Source organism: Tremella mesenterica (genome assembly GCF_000271645.1).
Source record: "Tremella mesenterica DSM 1558 unplaced genomic scaffold TREMEscaffold_5, whole genome shotgun sequence".
Classification (NCBI taxonomy): domain Eukaryota; kingdom Fungi; phylum Basidiomycota; class Tremellomycetes; order Tremellales; family Tremellaceae; genus Tremella; species Tremella mesenterica.
This window is the reverse complement of record NW_006711229.1, coordinates 1099157-1109976: the sequence shown is the minus strand read 5'-3', so window position 1 is coordinate 1109976 and position 10820 is coordinate 1099157. Positions and strand designations below refer to the sequence as shown.

Below are 10820 nucleotides of genomic sequence, written 5' to 3'. Positions count from 1 at the left end.
GGAAGCTTCACACGTTCTTGGCATCATGCTGTTCGACCTGCCGTCCACCGTCCACGGTTCACCGGATCACCACTAATCACCCGGGAATGTCCGGCTGGACCTTCCATTGGGAGAATAGGAGATGCCGCAAAGGGCGGAGTGAGAGAGACTGACGTGATATTGGTTAAGACACCGGTACACCGGGACATTTGATAGGAGCATGATAAGACGCACGTTCGTGAACAACACGTTTGATCGGTGCCTGAAAGGAGGTTGAGTTACTGTTATCACGTGTTACCCCGCGCGGACCATAAATTGCTGTTCTCCTCGGTCTATCTGTACGCGATCTGCGAAAAATCCAAGCCCTCTAGGCAGGGGGAAGGATTCAGGTCGTTCAGTGGATGAGGTGACCCGGGGGACAACGTCTTTAGTCTGGTCGCAATTTCTGAAAAAGGCACCTTTCATTCCAAATGATTTTTCCATCTCTAACTCACTATTGAACATTCATCATGCAAACAACAATCAAAGTATGCTACATAAACACAGCTAAATCTTATGGAAATGTCTCACAATGCTACCGTCTATCATATTAGCTTTGAACAAAACCAACGACCCGAGACTTACCTCAACAAGTTGGATTAACCCTCTCGATCCCAATGCCAAAATCGCTTGATCATTCCTAGCCAATCTCAACGCTTTCATACCATTCTCTTCTGTCACTTCGCATAATCTGCCAGTTGGTTCATGTCGGACCTCCGCCCGACCTGTCGAGTCGTCAAAGAATATAAGATAAGGATCACGGTAGACGCAGTAGGAAGCAGCGACGTTCCATCGGAGGATGACACCGTTTCTGGTGACTGTGCCGACTGATCATCAGTATGATGAACATCCATTAATAGAAGGAATCAAAGATAGTGCAAAGGTGAAAAACCCACGCTTATCCACATAACAGCCTCCCCAATCATACACCAACAAAAACTCTTCCTTTCTAACCTGATACATCCCCAAAGCAGTTCCATGACTTGCTAACCTGACCACTGGAGCATCTTGAGCTACGTCATGAGGAAAATGGGGCAGATAATTCTGGTTCGGATTACCGGGTTCGACAACGACAAAACCTTTCTCCGTGACGGCAGTGATGGTGACTCGAAAGAATAGGATTTCAGATGCGTAACCTGATACTGATAAAGTTGAGAAATGTCTGAATGCAGGAGAATGAGGATCATTTTGATACAATGGTTCATGAAAGCTCAAAAGGGTGGAATGGGAGTTGCTGTAATATCAACATCCATCGCAAACGTTTAGATGAGTGACATGTGGAAAGAGTATTGAAAGAAGTGGTGGAACTCACCGAGAATGAACAGCGTAGACGATGAGAGTACGACCCTTCATCTTCCCTACTCTGACAAAAGCCACGACATGTTCTGGAGCGCTAATTGTCTCGCCTTGTATCGTTCCCTTCATTTGCCAAGTTGAAGGGCTGAACGTTGGTAGCATGTCCGCCAAGTTATAAGCGTACAAAGCATGAGCTCGAAGTACGAGTAACCAAGGGAAATCAGGGATGATAGTGAGAGTGGTTATCGTGCCAGTGGCAAATCTGATCATCTCCTGATACGCTACAGAGTCAGTCAAATGTAGATAACAGGATGGTAGATACTCACAGACAGGATCACGCCGCCAACCGATCCAGACAGAACTGGCACTAGCTACTGCCAAAGTTTCTCGGTCTAACCAAGTGAATGTCTCTGCCGTTGTGATGGGATCACGAACGATCGATGGTAGGTGAAGGATATGAACAGCGAATATCTGTAAATAAGCGCTACTATCTTGATAGAAAGATGAGGCCAACGCACACGGTTACTCTCCAGATCAAACTGTCGAAGGCGCTTTGTATTCTCAATCATGGCCTTCCACTCTTCTCTGATCATCAGCTTTTGGAACGAATGATGCGATGTGTTGACGCTCACCTCGCAGCTTCAGTGGCCGTGCACAAGGTATACGTCCGTCCATGAGCCCCAGTAGAGATGGTAAAGGGATACATTAACCTTTCTGGTCCGATAGCAGGAAGTCTATCACATCAGTAAGAAATTGATCCACCACTATGATGCTCACTGTTCACCACCTGACCGTCTACGATATTGTGTGATGAAGTCATACCGCCTCTCGGGTGCTCCATCAGCGGAAACAAGCTCCAAGATGTCTAATGGAATAGGCTAGCGGTCAGCTGCAGAAAAGACAGGTAAAGCTGGCATACTCTGGAGACAATGACATATTTCCCATTCTCCTCATCTCTCGTGAGAAGGAGATAATTGTCCAGAAGAAAAGCATGCAAGTCTTGCCTGACTATCAGCAGGCCTTCGAAGTGGAGGACAATGCCGCAGGTGAAGCTCACCATAAATGCCAATTTGTCTCGCTACGAACTCTGCGGAAAACATAGGCAGAATGAACAAGGCTTCTCTTTGGGTCACCCAGCTCGAGATCCTTCATCATTAGCTATACAAATAATCCGATATCACCAGCTTACTACGATCTCCCCCTTTTTGTTCAGAAGCCGCTCAGCGACGTTCCAAAGTTTTATCTTGGATTCCGCACTCTCGATCCCGGGCTAAGAGGATCAGAAGATGAATTGATCAATCAGAAAATTCCTGACCTGGCTACTTCTCACTACTCGGATGAGCACCGCTACCACGGTGGGTATCGCTTCCTTGTCTGGATGGTCCACGGGGGTGACTTTCAAGATTGCCTCGAGGAGTAACAATATCCTAGGCAGACGGGTGAGAGGTCTAGAGAGGAAGACTGACTGAAGTGTCAGCTAAATCAATCGACGTCACTCACGAGGTCCCTTCTCCGCGTGAGTTCCATGTTGTTTCGCTCTTTCAGAAATTGCTGGAACCCCGGATTGGTCAAGACTTCTCTCTTAACCCGAGATTCGGCAAATGGGTAGTTTTTCATATACTGCAAATGAGCTCTGTGAAGGTTGACCAGCTGTTCGACCTACTTGTTCATATAACTCCGCAGAGGTCAGAAATGAATCCAGCAGTAGATCGCTAACGGAAGTAATTAACGGCCATTCTGCTCTTTGCCTCTCCATAAGTCTATCGAGGAGACGGATATGGGCCATTTGTATGGCCTGAACGGAACTAAATACCTCTGCAATGAAAGCATCTAATTTTTCTTTTGATGAGAACAACAATTGGTCTGCAGTTCTAAGAGGTTGTATAAACACCTGACATGTCAGTAAGCCATGACCAGTCATTGGCAGACCGCTTACCTCGCTTATCGTGTGCAAATCTTTAACATATTCTCTCTCACCACGTACCAACTCCCACCATAGACCCTGGCGACGAACCTCTTTCTGTTCCAGGGATTGCACAAGGAGAGGGTTGACCAACTCGTGCCATTCCAAATTGGCAATGTCGCCTCCGTGTTCGGTCATGGACGTCAATTGTGACAGTATGCAGGTTCATGACCGGAATGTGAGCCGGAGGAATCAGAGTACGACGCTGATTGGTAAGAAAGTAAAAGCTGGTATGAATCGTTTGGGTTCAAGCGAGGTCTACCCGATTGGTTCTGAATCATTAGTAGGTGACAAGTGACTTCGGTTGAATACTGACCGTTGACCGGCTTGGCAAAGGAGGTGTGAGAATTCCTTGAAGAGAAGAGGGGAGTGAATGATCTCGTAGCAGTGGCGGATGTGGATTAGATGCATCGGATTGGGGGGGCTAGTGATATCAGCAAATGTACTTGGTCTTATGCATGAGCTCGCTCACCGTTACTCGTAGTCCGTCTGTACCAACGACACTGGGATCTATCCAGCTATACGAATCTTGTCCCTCATCCTCTGGATCACTATCGATGTTCCAGTCATTCGTGATTCCATTCTCGTGTCCATCTTTAGAGGGTCCAAGGAGGTTTGATGTAGGTGAAAGAGGTTTTATCTGCTCTTCTTTCTTCTTCCCCCCTAAAGACAGATGCCATCGTAGCTTCCCCAAACCTTTGTGCTTGTTCTTGGGGGATGATTCTTGGGAAGAAGGTCCTGGAGAGGGATGATTTAATAATGGTCGAGGAGGAAGATCATCATAACGTACACCTAGAGGCATGCGTAGAGGAGTGGAAGTGGACATGGGTGAGGAAGATGTTGCGAAGAGGTGGGTGGACGGAAATTGCAGTGGCGATGACCTCATTTTAATTCCGTCGGAATGTGGGGCTCCGTAATCCCCGTCGGAAATGTTACAAGCGAGCCCTGCGCCCCGGCAACCCGAAGCCTACCAACAACTGTCTGTATGAGTACTCGTTAACACGAGACGCTCGAACACACGAACCTTTCGAACAGCCTCTGATCTCAAGCAGGACGAATTTCTAGGCACCAAAACCTACCGGGCGTCAGCGCAGAGGAGTGTTCGAACAGGTCGTGTGTTCGAACGACTCGTGACTACGAGTATTCATACGTCTGTATCCGTACTGGTATATCGTAGCCTACCAGCAGAACCACTGCTCAACACCTTTTTCTTCATGCAAGATCCTAGTCATTCCATCGGGGCTGACGTCTTACCATCTCCCGTAACGTGGGACAAGGTCAGACAGTCGGAGGTATTTGACAAGGAGGGGAACAAGATCATATTTGGTGATCTGGTGAAAGACAAGAGAATGGTGGTCATTTTCATTCGACATTTCTGTGAGTTCATCCCCCCCTTTTTCGTCGAGACGCTACTTCGTACTGTCAGACGAGATCTTGACCCGTCACCTAGATCTCACTGATGACAGGGTGTGGTAACTGTCAAGCTTATACGTCTCAACTGGGGCAACAGATCCCCCCTTCGTCTTTACCCTCTGGCACCTCCAGTAAGTCGTCTACTCACACTCAACTTTCCAATGACTTCATATTCCCCTTTTGTGTCGAAACGGACTCTTTATCTACAAACCGTATTAATGATCTGTCCTCAAGCTACGAGTGAAGCATGAGTGAACGTAATGCTGACAACAGTCATTATCATAGGATGCGGTTCATACCAACCTATCCAAGCTTATCAAGACCTGACCAACTCCCCTTATCCCATCTACGCAAATCCGTCATTATCACTCTACACCGCTTTACAATTCAGCTCCAAATTAGCCGGCTCAAAGAAGGGTGAAGAAAAGGAATACGAAAAGGATCTCGGAGGTTTGTTATCGCGAACATGGACCAGTTTGAAGAATGGACCAGGAAAGAATTTTGGACATGTGGGAAGTGTTGGACCGAAAAGTCAGAATGGAGGGGAGATGATTGTAGAAGCGGGTGAGTGATCTATATTCTGACTTTTATCTCTCTCGTCAATCGATTACGACTCGACTTTCAACTCTCTTATGCCCATCACCTGTATCACTGACCCCTTACTTCATGTTGTTCTCATTCCTCCTATCTTACCACACAGACCTGGGTTTGAAGCCTATATGTTTTTTCTCTTTGATCTCCAAGTTGAGTAAAGCAAGATGGGTTATTTGCTGTGAACCTTTGTGAAAAAGACAGCGCGTGGTCTGAGGCTGAATTCAGATGGAATATGTTCTTGGATACATCGAATGCAACATTCTGCCGATCATACCGAGATCTCCGACTTGGCCAAGGTCATCGGATCATCGGCATTGAGTCTGTCACCCAGTAAATCAACATAGTAACATCGTCTCACTGGCCGGATTCCCTCGCAAGATTACCACCCACGCAGCAACGACAACATGTACCAGATAAGACCATTCTATATGAACATAACCCCGATGATTGTCTCAACATCTCATATGCCCAATCCATCTATTGTGTATGTATTTCATGCATTATTCACCGTTGTGCAATACCTCAAGGAATTGCGTCAGAAAGTGAGGGTGACGATATCAAATAGTAGTGGAAGTTTCCAAACCCCCCGCAAAACTTTTGACCCATCGTCTCCACCACCCTTGACCACTCCCCACCACTTCGCCTCCCCCAGCTTGAGCCACACCGCCACCACCACCACCGACCACCCGACCGGTATCTCTGCTCCGAAGGTGAGAAGCGGGGAACAGGGATGAGCGGAGATACATAGACGAGGCGGATAGGAAGATACCTGCCCAACCCCAAAGAGCACCTTGTATCAAGGGTGAAATAAGCTGAGATGAGCTCTCAACTCCATTTCCTGCTTCGTTCGTGACATCGTTCACCGCATCCTCGCTGGTAATTACCCTTTTGCACATATAGTAGTTATTCCATGATAGGTAGAATGAAACATTTCGCACCTTACACCTTCAATCTTGTAACACGGCAATACACATCTGAGCGGATGACATGAATTAAAAGTGAGGACTTTTTGCCGAAGGGAGAGAATATGGATTCATCTGATGGAAGGACACGAGGGCGAGAAGTGATCATAAAGACAGCTGTTCAAAGAGTTGAAAGGATAGAAATCAACTTACTTGATCACGAAAAGTTATCCAACCAACTTTGCCCCAATCCACTCGGACTTTTCTACCCCAATGAAAAACCTCGTCATTTTCCGCACCAGTCACCAACCCAACATCCAATTCTTCTTCTTTCTCAGTTGAAGAAGGTATGGGACCTTTCTCTGAGATTGTCTGAACGGTAGGAATAGGATGAAGGAAAGGTCGGATGGAAAGAAGGTATGACTAAGATATTAAGATTTATTCTCCTTCTCCTCCTTGGGCAAGTTATTCCGCACAATGTGTCATTTACAATGCGAGTCATGAGAATGTTCGAACTGTTACCAAAAACATTATATATACTCAAGGTGTGAATAAAGATACGAATGAGTAAAAAAGTTTGGAATGGACTCGAGTATTGGTTTGGGTCAGAAAGTGAACGAATAAAGTAGTAGCATGAAAGCAGATAAAGCAGATCTGAAGTCAGAAATAGGAGAGAGATGGAAGAGAGTGATTGGGGTAAAAAAGCAGAGTAAGAGGGAAGAGAGAAATCATTTACTTGTTCAAATCTCAAATCAGGTAGAGGAGGCATATTCCCCCTAACCCTCTTTCTACCTTCTCTTCTACCTTTTCTTTCATCATCATCATCTGATAAATGGTCCATATCCATCGAAGGGAAAACATCTCGGGAAGAAGAAGGATCGTAGATTGCTTGACCGCGGGAAGAACCAGGTATAGGTAGATGAGAAGGGTTGAGGGTTGTCATGATGGAGTAGGAGTTTTACTAAGCTAAGTGTGACTAACAGTTATAGAGTGAAAGCCGAGTAGAGGGAGGGATGGATGGATGGAAAGAAGTGAAATCGTCAATTCCGGCGTGGGGTAGTTGCGTGCAGAAAATCAGGTTCCGTCATAACATTTCATTTTTGAGGATGCATGCACTTTCGCTACTGGCTACAACACAAGTGACGATAGGATTTTGATAGATCCACGACACTAAGAAGAAGACGAAAACGGCGAGAATAGATCTAATCTTTGAAATGTTTCTTGATTCCCCCACCTTTGAATTGATAGTAATGTGGTCTGGACAATCAGCATCGTCAACCTACTACTTGAATTTTTATCTTCCTTCGCCACCACTGCATCCCTCTCACCGCTTTGATTCCCTCCCGGGTCGGAAATAGATGAGCGACACGACTCAAGAGTGAACGCGTGTTAAAAGTTGAGTAAAGAAACTGAGGCTCGACGCCTAGGATGAAGACACAGGTATAGGATAAGAGTAAAAGGAAGAATTGAGGGGCAAGGAGAAGCATCGAAAACCCACGCTAACTCGACCAACCATTCTTCCTCCACAACGGTCAGATCTCTCATAAACCTTTTCGTAGTCTCTACGACCTCGTGATAAATCACCCATCCCGTCGAAGGTTGTCTAGTGAACATTACGGAATTAGGATGGACGTGAAGTATGGCATTCTCCCTTGCGGAGCGATATGATCCGTCTGGCATCATCCTAGCTGCGTTCTAAAGGTCAGTATGTGATCTACTCCTCGTCCGATTTAGTCATTTGAGAGGATGTTGAATGACTCTGAAAAAAAATGAACGCACCTTGAAATACCCAGTAACTAAACATTTCCTCAATCTTACCACATCGCCCTCACAGCTCTGTATCTTTATTCCGAATCTTTCTAAATACTTTTTCAACTGTTTCCGGATACTCATAGCTCTCGAAAGAGCTTTAAAGTTTAACCGATGGTTGCCGCACCATGATTTGTCTTTTGCGCCAAATCTGGTAAATGCGTTGTAAGCTGAGGTCAGCGATTCATCCTTGAAGAAGCAATCTCCGCATCCAAGGGGATACGATCGAAGGGTAGAGCTCAAAAGTTCAAAGCGCGGGGAGGGAGGAACCGAGGCAGTGAGGGTAGGTAGACACCGAGTCAGCATTCGGGAGATGACTCACCGTTGAGAAGAGTCAAGTGATCACCTTCCTCAGCGGTAAATTTTCGTCGTTCCAATTCCGCCATAGTAGCTTTCATACCTCCCGAAGGTTGGATGAACACGTCCTACTTCATCAGCAGAATTCATATTCCATTTCCGGATTCAAACTCACTTGGACAGACGTCATAGCAGCTATAGTCAAGATCTCCTCGCTGCATTTGAACGCCGCAGAGTTCAACAACTAGACCGTTAGTCCATACACTTGAATTGGCGACATGATAGGCAACTCACGATAGCAGCCATCATCGGGTCTAAAGGAACTTCCGCTATCCTCTCCCCTAACGGTCTTGTCAATCTTCCTTCATCATCAATCGCTTTTAGACAATACAAAAATTCCAAAGCGCGGATCATCATCTCGCTAGATGGTGGACTGAGAAAATCAAATTTGGCAACATTATCTATCCCCAAAGCCTTGAGTTGTAAGAGATACAAACTGATATCTGATCTTGTCAACTCCGGTGGGGTTTGTAGTGGCATGGGAGATCTGGGATTCCGAGTAGGTAACATAGAAGCTGGATAAAGACGAAAACATTTTCCGGCAGAAGTTCGGCCTGCTCTACCAGCTCGTTGATTGGCAGAAGCTAAAGAACATGGTGTGACAGTGAGGACATCCATATTAGTTCTAGGATTGAATGTTTTCAATTTGACAAAACCAGAATCGACGATATATCGGATATTGTCAATTGTGACGGACGCTTCGGCGATGTTGGTGCTGAATATAACCTTACGGGTATCTCGAGGTGGAGGTTCGAATATAATGGCTTGTTCTTCCGCAGGAAGGGTCGCGTAGAGAGGAAGAGGAAGGATTTGAGGTGCAGCACGTGGTAAACTACATATCAGGCTAACAAGCTTTTTGATTGTGAGCGTAAGGAAGAACATACGATTGTAGACGATCGGTAACTTGTTGTATCACCGAGTCAATTTCTTCTCTTCCAGTAAGAAAAACCAAAATATCTCCTGAGGGTTCCTGTTCCTTAATAAAAGGAAAGAGTCGGAATGGAAAGACCTTACCCTCAGATGAATGTCAAAGACGGTTTGAACGGCGGCTGCACAATAATCATCACATGGTTGCTTGAGATAACAGACTTCGACGGGGAACATGCGACCTTCGAGACTGACAACTACTTGGTCAGACGGGATGTGTTGCGAAGAGAGTTCAGCTCACTGATGGCGTCATCTTTGGATCGATCGGCATGGTCGGAGTTCGAGTTGAAATATTCGTAAAAGTCTTCTCTGATGGTCAACAGGGCTCGGAATGAGAATGGTTATGGTAAAGACGTACGCGTCGATAGTCGCGGACGAAATGATGACTCTCAGTTCAGGACGTTTACGCATGATTCTGACGTCAGTACCAGACTTTTCTCAGTAGGACACCCACTTTTTCAATAACCCCAAAAGGAGATCGGTATATGCACCTCGTTCATGTGCTTCGTCCACCTGTCATCAGTTCCAAATTCGTCAATTTCCCATCCTTTTTTGCGGAGTTCTAAGGGGTAATTCAAACCGGACAGACTAATCTTTGTATGAAGCAGTGTGGATGTACTTCCATCTCGAATAGAGAGGAGTCTGAATCTTGAAAGATGGCACAGGAAGCGGGGACAGCAATTGGACTCACCATGATAACACTATATCGACTCAACAAGGGATCCGTCATACACTCCCTGAACAGCATCCCATCCGTCATATACTTTATCCTCGTCCGAGTCGGACTTGATAGATCTTCGAATCTAATGGAATACCCCACCTCATCTCCTAGCACACTTCCGACTTCTTCAGCTACGCGAGTGGCAACTGATGTTGCAGCTACCCTTCTGGGCTGAGTACAAGCAACGACGAGGTTTTGGGACGTCCATCCTACCTCATGCAGATATTGAGGTATTTCTATGCATCAGTAAACCTTCCTATCTGAACATGGAGTTGTAGACCACGGGATGGTAAGAGAGAGATATGGACAGTGAGAGGCTGTGGTAGGTGTTAGAAGGAGCAATTCATTAGGAAATGAGACTGACGAGTAGATTTCCCACAACCTGTTTGACCGACAACGATGACCACTCTGTATTTCTCAACACACCAAAGAAGTTTTTCTCTATGTTTGTAGATTGGCAATCTCTGTCGTTGAGCGTCAAGGGATAGATGAGCCGTTTGAGGATTGAGAGAAGGGAGAAGAGAACCTTCTGTCTCGGTGTCTCTGTCTAAAGAAGATCCAGGAGCTGCGGTCCCGGGCTTCCAGAACTGAGGAGGCATCGCTGACCTCGCTTTGAGTGACGTGAGCTGTTACAAGTAGCGCATCTGATAATGTAGCTAGTAGCTGAGTACCTACTTCATACCTTAAGTCATCTAAAGCGTGTCAGAGCAATTCCCAAGAATCTGATTCCGTGTCCGGGAAGTCGATTTCGTCGATAACTTACTCAATTACTCTACATTCACATCACGATCGCGAGAGGCTCATGAGCGATCACGAGGGG

General features: G+C 46.1%; 4 protein-coding genes across 4 annotated transcripts; 1 reads left to right on the top strand and 3 right to left on the bottom strand.

The window, feature by feature from the left end:
• Window positions 1–545: 545 nt before the first annotated feature.
• Window positions 546–4103, bottom strand: TREMEDRAFT_62419 (uncharacterized protein; the record flags this gene model as incomplete). Its single annotated transcript, XM_007004645.1, has 18 exons — window positions 546–560; window positions 604–845; window positions 915–1252; window positions 1331–1595; window positions 1641–1785; window positions 1833–1899; window positions 1947–2048; window positions 2092–2192; window positions 2234–2318; window positions 2372–2460; window positions 2504–2584; window positions 2630–2779; window positions 2815–2934; window positions 2978–3205; window positions 3251–3399; window positions 3432–3549; window positions 3594–3701; window positions 3750–4103. 18 exons carry the CDS (start codon window positions 4101–4103, stop codon window positions 546–548), a joined length of 2757 nt encoding a protein of 918 aa, XP_007004707.1.
• A 163-nt stretch (window positions 4104–4266) lies between these two features.
• TREMEDRAFT_73901 (uncharacterized protein) lies at window positions 4267–5476 on the top strand (the record flags this gene model as incomplete). Its single annotated transcript, XM_007004787.1, has 4 exons — window positions 4267–4654; window positions 4744–4821; window positions 4964–5254; window positions 5391–5476. The coding sequence occupies exons 1-4, from the start codon at window positions 4492–4494 to the stop codon at window positions 5474–5476; spliced, it is 618 nt and encodes a 205-aa protein (XP_007004849.1). The 5' UTR covers window positions 4267–4491.
• A 365-nt stretch (window positions 5477–5841) lies between these two features.
• Window positions 5842–7129, bottom strand: TREMEDRAFT_30372 (uncharacterized protein; the record flags this gene model as incomplete). The annotated part of the gene is made up of 3 exons (XM_007004354.1): window positions 5842–6096; window positions 6400–6558; window positions 6923–7129. The coding sequence occupies 3 exons, from the start codon at window positions 7127–7129 to the stop codon at window positions 5842–5844; spliced, it is 621 nt and encodes a 206-aa protein (XP_007004416.1).
• Window positions 7130–7272: 143 nt separating this feature from the next.
• Window positions 7273–10599, bottom strand: TREMEDRAFT_44066 (uncharacterized protein; the record flags this gene model as incomplete). The annotated part of the gene is made up of 13 exons (XM_007004471.1): window positions 7273–7443; window positions 7685–7881; window positions 7966–8165; window positions 8318–8420; window positions 8468–8536; window positions 8587–9184; window positions 9237–9322; window positions 9367–9476; window positions 9521–9588; window positions 9638–9694; window positions 9734–9792; window positions 9971–10236; window positions 10365–10599. The coding sequence occupies 13 exons, from the start codon at window positions 10597–10599 to the stop codon at window positions 7389–7391; spliced, it is 2103 nt and encodes a 700-aa protein (XP_007004533.1). The 3' UTR covers window positions 7273–7388.
• Between the last annotated feature and the right edge of the window lie 221 nt (window positions 10600–10820).